The 17,493-nt window shown below is 40.5% G+C and overlaps 1 protein-coding gene across 5 annotated transcripts in view; it reads left to right on the top strand.

The window, feature by feature from the left end:
• Window positions 1-17,493, top strand: part of LOC106741083 (diacylglycerol kinase 1) — a 91,537-nt gene that overhangs the window by 51,939 nt on the left and 22,105 nt on the right. For 3 of the 5 annotated variants that reach the window (XM_014612719.1, XM_014612717.1, XM_014612718.1), the window contains exons 4-5: window positions 16,714-16,845; window positions 17,088-17,307. In XM_014612719.1, coding sequence (XP_014468205.1) covers window positions 16,714-16,845; window positions 17,088-17,307 — 352 coding nt within the window. Of the gene's footprint in view, window positions 1-6,316; window positions 6,436-15,982; window positions 16,144-16,713; window positions 16,846-17,087; window positions 17,308-17,493 lie in introns of those variants that run through there. The other 2 variants (XM_014612720.1, XM_014612721.1) reach the window with 2 other exon arrangements.

Genomic DNA, 17,493 nt, shown 5'->3' with positions numbered 1-17,493 from the left:
TTGATGACAGTTCCGCGTCAGTGAAAATACGGCACGCATCCATAAAACGCTTGGTAAAAAATCGGGTTTGTTCCTCTTTTGCGCAATAAATGACTTCCGACGTCGTCGTCAGCGCAAATATTGTTCGAAACACTCACGGAAAAAGTTAATGCAAGCTGCTTATTATCGGCTGGAGTAGCTGTTAATAATGACGACTGCACGTCCGATTAGACTCCGGTTGTGAGACTTCGCACGGAAATATAAATTTCTAAGGAGCGATATAAGCCCCACGGGAGGATAAAAACATGCGCGAGTGTCGTCTTTGCATAAATGCGTCTAGTTTCTTTCGAGATTAAAGAGTCTTACGTCACATCGCCGAGAGGAAAGATCTATTGACATAACAGCGTCACTATTATTCGCGAGTGTACTGAGCGTGCAGAGGGCTGTCAATTCGGCGACAGTGTCGAGTGGCGAAGGATATATCGCGGTGTCAAAGGGATAAGTGAAGGGCGATGAAAACGTCAAGTGGCGAACCGGCACTCGTAAACGTAAAACGGCAATAAAGCACGCGCGGCGATAAAGAAAAACTTGTACCGTCGGGCTCTCGAATGAGGTTTTTCGTGCCTGTGAAGAAAAGGAACAAGAAAAAGAGAGAAGAGAGCTATACAATTCACAACTCCTCTGCAAATGTATTTGTAACAACGAGAAACACTTTGAGAAGGCCAATTGCTGAGTTTGCAAGGAAAACTCGTCTCGTCCTCTCCGTTATTCAACAGTTAACATTTACCGAATGTTATGTTCGGGACGCAGTGATATCTGCAGCGATAAGGTGAATGTTCCAATTTGTGACAATCGCATCTATTCTTCTTAATAAATTAAATAATATTCTAAAAATCTATCTTTACTCTAAATTTTATATATTATTTCTTATAATAAGTTTCGAGCAAAATTAAAAGCCATAGTGTGTGAATGCTGGAATATCATAATTATAAGAACAGTTACTCGCCAACACTTTAGAAGTTGACCATTTTTTTTGGCACTTATTTGTAGCTATTTTTTAATCTCATTGAAACCGTATTATTGAGAAAAATTTGAAAATATTTTACGAGCGAAAAAGGTAACGAGATATTTTTTGTAGTTAATACGTGTGTAATGTTGTACATTCGATCGTGACGATAATTTCACGCAAATTATACGACGTGTTTTTAATAATATAAGTTAAACCCTCTCTCGATTGTCGGATACCAAAGTCTTCTCCTGATTAAAATACACAGGAAAATTTCTCGACTCGTCATTATCATATCTCTGCAGGAAAGAATAATTTGTATACACGATTATCACGTAATCGCGCCAAGTTTTCGTACTTGAAGGCTTGAAAACTGCGGTCGAGCACGCGAACTCGAGCTCATAATTAAATATATTTCCTCCATAGCGAGTCATCACGTTCGAAATCATAAATCACTTGGATGCAGCCGATATCTTCTGCGCAAATCGTCGTAACGACTAATGTGCGGCCGAACGCATCGTTTCGTTATTTATCATAGCGTAACGTCGCGTAATGAATCCGTCATATAACGAAACCCTGACAATCAACGCCGACGAAAACCGAGCGTGCGCTCGTTGTACGACAGAGAGGAAGCAAAGAGGAGAAAACTTGTGTCACTGTAATCAGGGGTGAAATTTCTCGCGGCCAGCTTTTCGTTTGCATTTCTCACTCGCCGAGGATATGCCATCTCTTCTCTAAGAAACCTCAGTGAAGAAAGAGCGCGCGTGAGAGAGAGAGAGAGAGAGAGAGAGAGAGGGAGAGAAACGGATATGGAGAAAGGAGCCGAGAAAAAGGGAGAACATTGGGAGCTAAAAGGCCCGAAGGCTGCATTTGCCGTTCGCCTTCATGCGCGATAAAATTCTTCGCCGTTTCCTCCCTCCCCCGGCAACGTACGACGTCGCAAGAAAATATTTGCCGTCTGCTCGGCTGGTCGCGCGCGTTTTTATCCAAGCAGAAGGAAGAAATGCGAAATTAAAGCGGCAGCAACAGCAGCGGCGTTTGGGCCGTGCCGGCTGATCCGAATCCCTTTTCTTCGTTACATTCCGGACGATCCATCCTTTCCTCTTATTGCCATACGAATGAGAGAGGGGGTGAGACAAAGAGAAAATTGTAAAGGACCACCGGCGTGATCGATTCGATCGGTATTAAACGAGGATCGAGAATGGAGCTATTGCTGCTTTTCATCCCCTATTGTGTCTCGTGCGATTTCATTCGCTATAACTCGATGGGAGAGTTACTTGGCCACCGAATAAATATCAATCGGAGGTATTCCGATAATCCGAAATTAACGGAATTCTGCGACATAAGTTGTTCGTTGGTCCCTTCATAGAAAGAAGTGCTATATTCAAGTAAATAAATAGTTTTTCCAATACTCCTTAAAAAATTTTTATTCGGATCAAGTAATATTTAATTGATTCAAGTAAAATTTACTTAATCCGAGTAGCAAGAATTTGCTAAGGACTATTGAAGTAATTATTTACTCGAATCTAGCACTTTTCCTCTATGCACGTAAAGATGCTTCTTGTAAGAAGCAGAACGTAAAATTTTGCTTACGACGTGCCTTAGAATCACGGAATTGCGGAAATACAACTGTTTGAGAATCTGTCCGAAAGAACATCTTACTCGTAATTACATGACAATGATTTCGTTTCATTAGAAGATGATTTGAAATTTGAATAGAGCAAACCTTCGATTGCTGAAGCGTCTCCCATAATGAGAGTTTTCATTTACGAAGCGGATAAACGACAGAATGTCGAGAGAAGAGCGGATGAAGACGGGAGAAAGCGAGTCAACATCTCGCCAGTATAATCCGAGTTGACCTAATCCCTTTCCTTCGTTACGATCTTACTTTTCGCTCCATTGCCGTAGGAGAAAAAATATATTCCTGTTATTAAATCCGTCCGCTAATGTGTATAAATTCGGGCCAACGGAAAATATCGAGCATTTTTTCCCTCGGATATTCGTCCCTTCACTTTTTTATTCACGTGGGGAATATTGACCTTTTCGAAAACGCGCCGCATATACCTCGCGCGAAAAGTACGACGTCATTGTTTCCATGGAAACGAGAGGGGGACTTGCCAATGACGTCACTATCTGCAGTTCGGTACTTGTTCAGGGTGGTGTTGGAGTCGAGGTCGGTGCACTCGCGATTGCATCTGCTGTGCATCTGTGGTATATGACGTCACATCTAAACTTACACATTTGGCTGCGTATGTACGTGTGCGATAATGTCTGTGAATTTATGTACACTGTTTTTTTTTTTTTGTATATTTTAAAGTACTTCTCATCCGTTCGTAAAAAGAGAGAAACTTTCTGCGGTAATAAATTTTCTCACCGTCGTGCGGGAATTTCATCGGTCTCTCGCGAGGCTTCGCGCGATATCGCGGATTTATTCACGTATTATTCGAATCGCGAATATCTCGAGCGGAACGGGAACGCTCGTCTTAAATCAAACTTCAAAGACAACAGTTCGCTTCGGCATATCACTTCGATCGAATTTTTCGCGACTCACGGATAATTGCTTCGTGTAATAATAAATCGAACGGAGCGAGGCTCTCATGAGGAAAAGAACGCGTGTCGTTCGTTTGAAACCGACGATCCTGATCTCTTCGAAAGATGGTGCGGGATGCATTAATGGAATGCTATCTTTGAACATTTTGCGCTCAAATTCATTTTACAACCACGTGAAACGTCACGTGTGTATTCGTCGAATAAAAAGATAAAAGGAAAAATAAAAAAGGGAATACAAAAGGAATCAACGTATCAAGCGCGGATATTCATCCCCCGGATATCACCTCTCTATGCGTGCAGCGGAATACTTGGCTAAATTCCGGAGATACGACGCGGAAGAACATCAGAAGAAACTTTCGACGATCTTTGGATCACGGACGGACGGACGGAACATTCAGATTAAATCAAACGGCGTACACGTTAACCTTTTGATTGCGTACGGTATCCGTAGAAAAGCATCTTTCCGTTGCGTATTTCCATCGCGGAAAATCGCTCTTCATTTATTTACGACGGATACATATGTACGGCAGCATCAATATAAATATTATTTGTTGTATTAAATCTTATACACGTAATATCTTGTTCTAGACGAGCAGTGGATGAAATCTCGTGCCGCACACTGCGAGCGCTTTTTTGTTTAGTACGTCGAAAACTATGTTCGTATATTCATTGCTAATATTGAAACTCTACGTCACGTATATTATAAATTTTCAGTACTGGGAGTTAGAGTATAATAAATGAAGTTTTCGTAGCATAAGTATAATGAAAATTGATTATAGCCCATTTGGTGCTTCCTGCGGAAGAAGCGAATCTTCGCGGAGCTTTCTGCGAGCAGACAATATGCATACAATCCGCCACGGTTTCAACCACTTTTTTCTTACATACGTCAGAACACACCAAAAATATGACGAAGCGAACCTATGTACAATAGATGGTCAGACAGCTATCAAAGTTACATATATAATTTTGACATATCAAAACTAATATACAGACTGATATAAAGACTAGATATTATAGATAAAGACTAGATATTATAGATAAATATCAGAATTATTTCATTTTGAAAATATACAGTATTGAAGATTTTATAGTAATATTCGAGATATATATATTTAAACGCTCGTACACATCTTTCTATTATATATCTGTATCTCTATTAGATCCATCTGACACATATAGTGTTAATAAAAAAAAAAATAATATTTTCGTATCTATAATATTGTATTTACGTGTTTACCTCAACTTGGTTTCACATGAACATTTATTATTTAGATAGCGAAATAAATGTATAGAAATACAATTTTGCTCAATAAATACTAAGTATATGAATCGCCCGAAAATGCGGCACTTAGTGAGCGAACTTCTTTGAGAAAAAACGAAACGAACGTTATAAGAAATCTCGATTATGAGAAATATCGAAGAAACGCAACGATATCTACGCAGTAGCCGGATACATGTTTCTTTCGCGTCTGGATTTCGCCACTGTATATCCCACACATAATGACCGAGCTCGTTCGATCCGGCGACGCGTAATTCGCAGTTTATATCTCTGGCGCAGTCCAACGGACAGAAATAAAGCGAGCATTAGGTTATACGCCGTACGAATTCTAAATTGCTTTCTTTTTTTCCTTTTGAATTCATAAACATTTGCATACATGATATCCCCTACATTTGAATATCTCGCGTCTAAGTAACTTCGTTAAGCTATTGATCACTTGCGATAAGAGTAAATGAATGAGTGAGAGAAGCGGAGATTGCGCCAGGTAAATTTCCCCGTGCTTTTCTCCTTTTCCAGCGGAGAGAGAGAGAGAGAGAGAGAGAGAGAGAGAGACAGAGAACGCGATCAGGATTTGCTCCCTTTTTATCGATGCATCGCGCTTTTACACGATCTCCTTGCAAGAGTTTCCACGCGTGCGTGTCCGCCGCATGTGTGGCAACTCGGTGCCTATATGACGCGCTCTTACGCGCAAACAAACATCGCATCAAGTGCGTACGGAATTGTACGCGAGAGCATAGTCGCCATCGCAAAAACAAACAGTCGGGAGCTATTTCGGGCGCTCGCTGTACTGTATATTTAGATGATACGCGTTTCGCGGAACTGAATGCGTATGCAAGCGTATTTTATCCATGTTACGCACCCATTCGATAAAGGTGCCGCTGACCTGACATCCGTTCAACTCGGGAGTACCGACTTTTCTTCGACAGAAAGCGGGATTTCCAACTACCGGGGGATAAAGAACTTTTATGTTCAGAATTGCCTAATCTACAAGTATTTAACGGCAGGTTTAAGATTCCATATATTGATCTCTGGCTAGATACAGAACATATTTGTGGATTAGGCCATTTTGAACCAAAAAATCCCATTTTGCAAATAACCACGCAAACTTTTAAGTTATTAATTAATGAAGCCTCTATACACGGCCATTTTCAATTATTAATAACTCTAAATTTTTCGTGGTTGTTTGCAAAAGTGGTACACAGATTTTTCGTTCACATTGACCTAAACTACAAGCATGTGATAGATGAAACGGCTTGTGTCAGACACCCTGTGTAATATATATAATATACTAATAGTATTTGAAAATAAAATAATCAGAACAAAACAATTTTTAAACGTAAAAAGATAAACTGCAATAAAATATGAATTATAACAAACATGATATAATACGTGACATTTAGACGTGAAGAGACATTTAAAATAACAATTAAAAATTTACTTCCACATATACCTTTTATTGCTTTGAACAGCATTACTTATCACGTCTGTACGTTGTTCTGTAGAAATTGGGATATTCAGCGTTCCGACTGCCATCCTGTCGGGGACAAATATTGATAAATCGGGGTAATCTCGACAGGACGGATGACAACCCTAATTGAACCTGGCGAGTGAGCAGAGTAACGTAAGAAAAACGAATCATTTCAGTAATTCTCTCTCGAATCTTAGAACGTGCGCACCGATCGAGGAACCCACGAGTGCCCGAGAAAACGATAAGCTTGTACTATTTAAGTGTCGAGTAGCTTAACGGAGAACTTGGTCGCCCAGACGGCACATTTAAACCGAACTACATAGTTTTTCATTTCCTCCAGAAAGAGAGACAGCTGAATAGACAATGTGGTGTAATGTTCGAGATCGTGTTGCGAAAGTTTCCGAGAGAGAAAGAAAGAAAAACTTCTCTTAGTCCAAAGTGAAGAATAATACGGTCTCTTAAACGAAAATCCACGTTATCAATGGGATTAAAAGCGTTAACGCGGAAAATCGTCCGCCCGCTCTCACTCACAGGATCTATGTCCGATCTTTTTTCTTTCTCCTTTTTTTCTTTGACGTATCTCTCAGAAGTTCAAAGATCTCGGGTCTATTCTCGTTCGCGCGCGGATTATTTGACTATCTCGACGGAAATACCAAAAGCGATCTCGCGACGACGATTACATCGGCTACGATAAATTTTAGACGGACGGTGACGTAGCGCCGTCTAGTCTTCTGTGCGCTTCCACTATCGATCGACGTGACGGTAACGAATAGTCGAAACGTTCCTTTCCGCACATGAAGGTAAAGCTCCCACAGGTAAAAATTAACTAGTTCATATAATACAACTCATACAACTGAAGTTTAATTAATTTAGCAAATTTTTTGTTCATGTACCTAGTTTTTAGTTAAAAACTAGATCTGATAGCTAAATTTCAGTTATATGGACAGCTAATTCCTTCTTTCCATGTACAATCTCCTTATCGCGCATACAATTTTGGAGATACTGGCATTATCATTTTAGTTTGTATTTAGCCGCGCGAGCTATATGTCAAGTTCGCGGACGTCATTGCGGATAATAACTCACGGGTAAGCTGGAAATTTAATAGTGCGCCAGAAAACGTTAATCTCTCTCGGCAACCTTCCGCGACGCGGTCGCGATGATTAAATCGCCAATTAAGCCGCGTCTATTTTTTTTTTTTTAACGGCGAGGACCTGCGTATACGATCCCTCTTACCAATTTTTCGCACTTTCGCACGGTACTTGTCGAACGGGCACTGAATTCGAAGAGAAAACATTTTTTTCTCTGAACAATAGTCCTTTAAATGCGACGATAGTGTCGTAACACAGCGTTGGCAAAAGCTGAATTGTGGGAGGGAGTGGAAAAAAAAATATATATATATATATTACGATAAGGTTTTATTTTAAGGCTAAAAGAAATTTGCGTTTAAACGCAGACCGCGAGAGCGTAACCCACTGCGCAATATAAATATTCTATGTAATTTCCCGCAAGAAAGACAGGTTAAGTTCACACACACACACACGCGCGCGCGCACGCAACACACACGCGCGTACGCACGCACGCACGCACGCACACATACTAAAAACCGGGTCAAAAGCAGCCCTCAGAACCTCTTGGCAATTTCAGTATAATATCCGCACTAGAATGTTAAAACTTGGTATTACCACGGCGCGTCTATTGTGTAAATTTGATTCCGCTGTGTTCGTAATGATGAAATAACAAAAGTTTCAAGCGGCTCCGATTGTCATAATGCTCCGCGCAAATGTTTCATCGCAATGTTGAACAGCGGAAACCACGGTGCTTTAACTCGATAATACCTCAACGATGTCAAGCCCTTTGTCCCACTGCATAGATTCGCTGTATGCGAGTTCTTCAGTTTTTATTCTAATACTCTTCTCATAATAAAAACAATAACGAAAAGAAGTTTCATTGTTATCCCGAGAGCAGGATTCATTTTCGAAGAAATAAGAGACGGTGTCACGACGAGTATAATACATGTTAGAAGGGAGGCATCGAGAGTTTGCACATCGGATTAAACGAGTCATTTTACAGACGCAAAATCGAAAAATTAAAGTGAATGTCCCAATCTGTTCTTCTTAAGTCAAATAATATAGCTCCATACTTATCCTAATAAATGTGTGTTTTTGCTCTAAATTTTATATATTATCCGTCATAATAAGTTTCGTATAAAATTTAAAGCCATAGTGAATGTTGGAACATCATAATTATAAACATGGTGTCAACGGTGACAATTTGAACAATTACTCGCCGACAAAATTGGCCGTCTTCTTGGGATTCTTTTGTAATTATTTTTAATCTGAAGCAATTGAAATCATATTGTCAGAGTCGAGGAAAGATTAAAAAATACTTTACAAGCGAAAAAGTTAAAAAGGTATTTTTTGTAGTTAGTACATATATATGTCGCTAATCAGTAGTGGAATATTTATTTATCTCTATTATTACCTAAATAAGTACGATATACAACGATATAAATGTTTCTATTTTTAAACCCCATTTTTAAAGGGAAAATTGTATATTTTGTTTATAATAAAATTAAGGAATAATTTAGCAAATAATATGAGTTCTTAGTCTATATAAACTAATAATTCATAAAGCAACATTCATGAATCTGTACCAATTTGTGACACTGAAATAATAGTTTTTGCCTGTCAGTAATAGGGCTATCTGTACGTTTGTTACCTGTCAGTAATACAGGTATATATGTGTTGGAACAAAAAGTTACTAATTGGTGTTTTCGTCACTTTTGAGGGATAAATTAATTAAAATTTTATCATAAATCGAATATAATAAGAATCCCAATTTTTCGAACAAAATAAATGTTATATAAATATTATACTTAATACGTGTATTATTAAAACATTTTATTGATTTATTTTCACGATAAAGTTACTTCGTCACTAATTGGGATTTACCTGGAAGACGGGAGAAAACGGTGAATAACGAAGATGGGTGTTTCATTGAACATGACTGTTACTATTGATGAGAAAAATGTTGCGAAAGATCAAAGAAAAATATCGCGAGGATGAAGATATTTCAACGAGTTAACGTCATTCTCATTACATGACGGCGTGGAGCGCAACGTGTAAACACGCAAATGTTATTCGATTTACGTAATGAAGGCGAATAATGAAAATGTGACGGAGAAAATTGCTCCCGGCGTTATTTCCTCGCGGAGAAATGAATCACCGGCGCGCAGTACTGCTTTGGGCGAACTTCAAGCGACATATACGGCCGCTGTTATAAAGGACGAATTGGTAGAATATAACCGATACGCTCCAGCGGGCTCTTCGAATACGAATACGCTCGAGGACGACGCGAGTTTACGAGCTGACGCTAGACAATGACCCGGAGGAGCTGCGAGACCGCAATGAAACTTTCTAGTTTCCAAGTGGAGCGCAAGAGATATAAATCTGATCGAGAAGCAGTCGGACTACAACGGCTGTTCGTGTATGCGAACTATGCCAAACTGAGCAATTAGGAGAGATCAGAAGAGCGCGTGGTGGACCAGCCGCGTAACCATTACGGTAACGATGCTATGTCCTGAATCAGACTTCCCTCGACGAAATAAGAATATTCGCTCGTATTATTATTGTTTCACTTACTGCGTCGCGAAGTTGTGCGAGAGAGACAAAATTAAAGGAGCTCGTCACTATATTTGTGAATTTATTACCTCACCCTCTTCGCGAGATTCTTGGATGTATCTCTTCCGGGGCGATAAATGGAGAATAACAACAATCGTGAGTTCGTGTCGTTATCAAAAGTAAAACATCTCGCGTAATCTTAACGACTCCTATTGTAATCTCGCGCTGACAACGGTAAACAATCAGTGAAACATGGTTTTATCCGACGGTAAGCTACGAGAATTAAGGATTATCTATTTATTTATCTATTTATCGATTTGCACTCGCCGACTATGTTCGTAAACGTAGAGCAAAAGAGAGAAAGTTATTACATCGTGAATACAGGCGTGTAACGGGTAACGTAGGCCGACTTACGCAACCATTTTTGCGTCGAAGCGCGCGAACAAAGCGCGGGAAAAATATGTATAATACGATATATCCTGGTCTGGAATTATACATAGGCGAGGGAGAAGCTTATTATATTGGAGCACACACACAGGGTGTGGGTCCCCCGACGGGTAAGAGCTTTTAATTGAAGCCACTCCGCCTCGAGAGCAACCTTTAAGGTCTTGTTATAACCAGGTATATGGACAATCGAGCTATTCTTGATGCCTAAATTGTTTACACTGCGGCCCACCCCCCTATCGAATGATTGCTCATGGATGCCGGCGCGCGGTTTCTCTTAAGTACCGTTCATACGTGTAAGCTGATAAAAAGCTCGCGAGATCGTCTCTTTAACCGACCAAGAGATGATGATGATCTTTATATGCGCCGTGTATGAATGATAATCGTAACTTCCTTGGTGTCGGCCTATAAAATCCCGGTATTTCGAGATTCGGAGAATGTCTTTCAACGGGCGTTCCCGCCAGAGGGTATATTATCGTTATTCGAGAGCTTATACGTCGCTCCGCGCAATAGTTGAACGCGTTAACCACGCGTGATCGGCGTAGCGCGCGGGATAACTGTCGCTTCCGTCCGGGGCCGTAATCCGCTTGATTTATCGCGGTGCTTACCGCTGGACCGATGTGAACGATGATGAAGTGAACGATGACGGACCATAGGTGACGACGACGGGGTTGTCGTTGCTCGTCAGCTAACGCGGACTCGTGGGTCAATTGCTATTTTCGACCCGAGACGGTTGTCGAGTGAGTTAGCAAAAGTTAGCTCGTTACCGTATTTATAAGTTTTATCCACAAATCCGAGATGTATCTCTTTCCGGAGACGGTAAATAGGGAAAATACAATCTCGTTCCCGCATAAAAAAATTACAAACCGATTTCCTAAAGCTAACGATTATCTTTAGCTAGTCACACTTATTTTTCAGTCTTTAGTTCGCCACACTTTGGCCCGTGAAGACGCATGACTTTTGTCGTCTCGTAATTTTTATTCTAATTCCATATTTTTCAAGTACTTTCATTTCAGTTTAAAAAGGAATCTCAGTTTTTTTTCTTTTTTTTTTAAAAGTGCATATATACTAGTACTTATTGCATAAAAATTTTGAGATTTGACTAGTATTATTTTAAGACACTTTGAAAGTTGCCTTTTTTTAAAAACCACCTACTTTAAACCAAAATAACTCTAATCGGCAAAATAAGAGAAATTTGATTTTTGGTCAGTATGACGCTAAGCTGTTAATAACATTTCAAGCTGACAAACATAAAATTACTTAACTCTATATGAGTCTTAAACTTTCAGATTTTCTCTAGAATTCTTAACAGAACTCTGCCAAAATTTGGAAAAAATGGGGCTTCACAGAAATTCGTGATCGTTGTATACTTTTCCCCGTCGAGATCCACATTAATCGGCTGTAGAGCGCGAAACACCATCATTTCCGTCGCACCAAGTTGCCCGCCGCATTTTGTCAGACGGCAATCGGAGCACAAATGCCGCGCTTCATAAATTATTCATGCAGACCAATCGATGTTTCGCGAAGCTGTGAAATCGAAAAATTGCTGCCACGTCGATAGACACGATGGATACCTGTATCAAATTGGACTTTCGGCGTATTCCTCGACGTGTGAATTCCTCAAGTTTTCACCTCTTTCTCCTTTTATTTCCAACTCCGACATGAGATCGCGTAATTGAAAGCACGCATTCATCGAACAAATGGAAGATACACGTCTTTCTCTCTCTCTCTCTCTCTCTCTTTCACTCCCCGCGACCTATTTTTCCGACACCCTAACAGAGTTATGACGAGCTGACGGTGACGTCACTGGCGCGCTGACGTCACTGGCACTTCCTTACGTGACCATTCAGTGTGACCTCATTTCTCTCTCCCTTCGAATTTCGCCCTCGCTGATTCGCGTCCCTCCATCCGTCTGTCCTTAAAGCTTAATGGCCGCCCCATTCATGTGAATATTCCACTGGCGCGAGACGTTACTCTATTTCATAAAATAGTTTGTTATGCGGTCGTCTAAATGTGAGATTCCCGATAACGGCCTCGATGTTTCTTCGACAATAAAAATTCTACCAGTATAGTGCCGTCTATTCCCGTCTCCTCTCCTATATTGCTCACGTGAGAAGAGATTGTAACCACCACCGAAAGGTTCCTTATCCGTGAAAACTACCACAATATACCTATTGTGGAGAGGAGATTACTCACTTCGTGTATGTACATTTATTGAGTTATTGTTTTTAACAAGGATCTCCTTCGTTGACAAAGCGCAATTTATCGACGGACTGTGATTTCCGAAAGAAGACGAAACAGCGAGTCGTAATGTTCCAGTTTTAAAAGTTGCGAACGTATGGCACTGAATAGCCGAATTAAACGCCCGTATTACATACTTCTGGTTAAGCCGCGATGTAAAGCTACGAAGCTTAGTTAGTTAGAAATAACAAAGAGATCATTTTCAGAATAATTGAACACGTTCGATCACTGCGAGATTGAAGGACAAAATAGGCGCGTTAACGGCTCAGTGGTAAATCCAGATATTCCGCCGACATAGGAAAATTCCGCGTTCGATGGAGACCGAGCAAAAATTGGTTTCACGTCTACCGCCTCGATAAAGAAATATCACAAGAGGAAGAGGAGAATTATCAAGCTGATAATTGGAACTTTTACATTGAAACGGATATTCATACGATACAAATGGGAGAATTGTACGTACTAAAGATTGTAAAATGATTACGCTAATTGAAAAATCGCGTTTTTCTAACATAGAATCGATCGTCACGTCTAATCATTCCTAATAATTTCACTATGTGTGCACGTTAGTTTAATCAAATATAATTTGGACTAAATAGATTCGTTTCCACGCGTCGTTTTACCTTGATTAATTACTGAACCACGTATAATAGCGTTTAAATTGACCGTTAAAAGAAAATCAAAGTCCTTCCGAAGTTACTTGGCTCTACTTATAAAACTTGGTTCGAAGTAAGGTCAAAGCATTTCCATTTAATTTACCTCACAATACCGCGTGCGCTGAAATGACGTTACAAATTAGAACGGAAAAGCAACTTATCACGTGCCGCGTTTTTAATAATAACTACAGCTTAATAATAACCGCACTTTTTCCGTCTTTTGTTAACCGCGAGCAAAAATATGTTTTACATTAACGTTCGTAGATCTCGAGCACGGAAATTACTAGGACGACACAGTCCGAATTTGACGATTAACTCGTTGTGATATTCAATCGCGCACATTTTTATCATCACGAACCGCGCCCTTTGCAAGTACCATTCTCCGCTCGCGATTTTATAGCGTAAGTTTAACGGAGCAAAAAAAGGCGACGCCCTGCGTCCTTGAGGCTAGGAGTATCGATAAATGTCACAGTAGCTCTCAAACCTACTCAAATAAAACTCGAAACTGGGTTAGCTTTTTGCCATTTTCAATGAAACTATCCATTTAGTGCGGCTCTAATTAAAAACTTGCGATAAAGGCGGAAGAATATACACTCTGAAAACGCGATAATTAAGCTGATTGGTATCTTACAGTTAGTGAGTTGTTGTTTGTCGCTCGATAAATCTTTTGTGAGCATCAGATAATTTAGCTTTTTTATTAATTTCACGTTGCCGTTGTTATTAAATTTCGCAGTAATAACGGAATACCGACATGTTGATTTGTCGACGAATTTTAACGGTAAAGAGATCCTGATTTTTTGCGCATCGCATGCATCCAACTTTTGCGTACATAATATTCCGCGCGGATAACTCCTAGCAATCCCCGAGGCGAGTTTCGTCAAGATTTAATACCACGGATATTCAGCTACTAGACTGTCGTTACTCATTCGAGGCATCAATCTCGCTGTCGATTGATAATCGAACAAATCACGCGGTAACACCAACTATTAATCGTATGGAAAACTGCTGATTAAACCGAACAAGCTACGGAATAAGTATTCGCATAGCGTTCACATCCGCTATCCTGGCCGGATTCTACAAGATGAAGTACGAATTCCGGTAGCAAATGAATTTTCGCTTGTTCGCGGTTGACTTAATATCTATGCAGATTCGAGCGAGCGAGCGAGCGCATGCCTGCGGAATTGGCCGACTTTTTGTCACTTTCGGGGACGAATTTCCTTTATTATATATATTACACGCCACGAGCGTGTCATGTGCCGCGATTCTAATTGTCCGTCTGGAACGTCATTCAGTTCTTAATTGCTTCGCGCTTTAATTAAAACGACCAAATTGACCGCGCAAAACTATTGCTGCTCTAAACGCACGCTCCAAATTTTCTGACCGGCATTTATCTCGACGCATAACTGCGTAATTTTACGGTCGTCTGTTTCGGCAAACACTCTGCAAAAAGCACTTGATGCAGCTGACTATATTGTATAACGGATATTTATAAAAATAAAATCCAACTGCTCTCCTGCATATATTTTGCTACGAACGTAACGATTCGCGAAGCTCGCAATTGTGCGACCACCCTCGATTTTGCATACTTCGCGATTTTAATTATTTCGGGTTATCGCGCATCGAAAGCGCCGTGCGTTCGTCGGTTATGTATATTTAATTACAATTGATTTTATAGACGGTGGCTGCACGAGGATAATTGAATTGCGTCCCGTTCGATAAATACGTATCGGAAGTTCTCGCCTTTAATGAAATTGGACGTTGTCTAAACTCGATTCTTTAATATTGTCTNATATACATATATATGTGTGTGTAACGCGAAAGGAACACTCGCGATTACGTGAGATCAATTTTCTATCGCACGTACTTTATTTAAGCGAGTTTCACTACTTATTTCATAGTAGCCTCGATCACAATCCCTCGAAGCGAGTTTTTCCGACGAGCATTCGTGTAATTCTTGAAAGAGAGAGAGAGAGAAAAAGAGAGGAAGGACATCTCTGACGCTAATGCTATTGCCACCTGAAAGCTCGGCTAGTTTTCACGAGGGGATTTTACCCGAGAGAGACATGGCCTAAGCGCGCGCAATCTCGACGAAAGGAATTCCGTGAATAGCAATCAGCGGAGCACGGTTAATTGCATTAAAGACTATCGATCCATCGACAAAGAGCGGGGGGCGGGGGGGGGAGGGGAGGCGCAATCCGATGCATGCGTCGCGCCGCATACGATCGTAATTAGTCAATTTATGGAATGCGCGTCTTCCGCTGCGGATTCTTTAGCGACACGACGCGTTTCATCGGGCTTTAATTTTCGTCCGAATGAGATTCATTCGCGATCGTAGAATCGAAATAGACTCGACCGGTGCTAGACAGCGGCTCCTATACCCGGTTAATTAACAGCCGTTCTTCTTTTGTAGCGGTAGATCATTATCTCTCTCTCTCTCTCTCTCTCTCTCTCTCTCATTATTGCGATCATGAGCTGTAAAATGGAGGGGAAGCGTGAAAGAATCTGTTTCCGCCAAATATTGCTAATAATTCTATATTTCGTGTACGATGAATCTGATAAAGATAACTTTGAAACCTTGGCCTTAAAGATGATTTATTAATGGGATCCGGGACAATTTTGATGTCCAGAAGAAGGGGGATATATATCCGAAGTTCTATGAAACATTTGGAACGACCGAAAACCTGAGAATAAGCCGACAGCAGAAACGTATGAAATTAAATAGCCAAGCCCGAGTTATACTCGGGCTTCAGCAGTTGTCGTCTGCGCGCTACCCCGACCTATACTCGGGCTTAGGACAAAGGGTGATAATGAAGACGCGATCAAGCATACTTCGTATCCCTTCGATCTTCCCGGGGGCGCACAGACGAGATTTGAAACAAAAGACTTCACACGATTGTGCTTAGGTAATAATCGCAAAAAAAAAACAGTAAAAAATGTGTTAAATTTAATACGTTGACTGCCAACTACGAGATATCTCGTAGGTTGTTTACTTGCCCAGGACGCCAACTACGAGTTATCTCGTCGCTTCATTACTTCATTAAATCAAATTGGCTTCTTAGACCAGAATCGTGAAAAGTTCCGTGGCAGTCAACGTGTTAATACATTTTACATGTTTCGAACAGTCCACACAAATTCTTGTATTAATTTAACATGATAAGATGAATATGTTGAAAAGTAACAAATATCAAGAATTAACACAAAATTAAAATATCTATAATGGTCGACACTCAAGTATAAAATGTGTTACTTGAACCTATTGAATATCGATTCAACACAAAATTTATTGAGATACAATATGTTAAATTAACACACGGGTATGTTAAAAATTTAGTAAAAATATTTTAACAAAGACAGATTTTAAGTACAAAATGTTGCTTGTGATATTTCGTCAAGATGACGCTTTTAATTCGGCATGTTAAAGTCACTTGCCTTCAGAACGGCTTCATTAATCGCGCGCCTTTCTTACGTTTCAGGACATCGATTACGAGGGTTTTCGCAAGTTTCTGAACACGTATCTGGAGATCGACACGCCCGATGAACTATGCCGACATCTCTTCCTTTCGTTCGTTAGGAAGAGCCCGCGTGTAGACAGCAAGGCTTTCAAGGTGCGTATCGCAATTTTAGGCTAAAAATCGCTGCTACGAACGGGCCGTCTATTACCGCGACGATAAAAACTCGCGCAAATTGGATACAGAGGGGCGGACAGAAGAAATTCGCGCAAAGTAGCATTACGGGGCCCTTACAGCCGCAATGGTCATGTCGGAACAGAAGTGCCTTTTGAAAAGCGAAAAATTAAGAATACGGTCGGGGATTAAAGCGATATTATCCGCGTTTGTTCGTTTCCCAGGAGATGGCTGTGCTCTCCTCGACAACTGCCTGCGCTGCAATTACATCGCACACGACTTCTAGCAGTAACGTTAATAGCACCGGCATACCGGTCGCCGGCATCGCTGCCGAGAGCCACAGCAGCGGGTCCTCGTTGGCCGACAAAATTCACGGAATTACGGAAAAATTGCAAGCGCTCAGCCATCACAGAACGGAAAGTGAAGTCTCAAAGACGCGAACAGGTAAAGGGTAGAGAGAAAAAGCGGGTCGAAATTTTAGATTGCTTTTAGACCGATTTTCATCGTCAAATCTTGTATTTAAGACGTCTCCCGTATAGTATTTTCAGATGCTATCATTGACTCATTTCATTGACTGCGAAACATCTGAAGATGAACTTAGGCTAATCTTATATATATATATATATATAT

The sequence above is a fragment of the Dinoponera quadriceps genome, unplaced genomic scaffold (genome assembly GCF_001313825.1).
Source record: "Dinoponera quadriceps isolate SergipeBrazil2010 unplaced genomic scaffold, ASM131382v1 scaffold367, whole genome shotgun sequence".
NCBI lineage: Eukaryota > Metazoa > Arthropoda > Insecta > Hymenoptera > Formicidae > Dinoponera > Dinoponera quadriceps.
The sequence above is the reverse complement of the archived record's forward strand: the minus strand, read 5'-3'. Positions and strand labels throughout refer to the sequence as shown.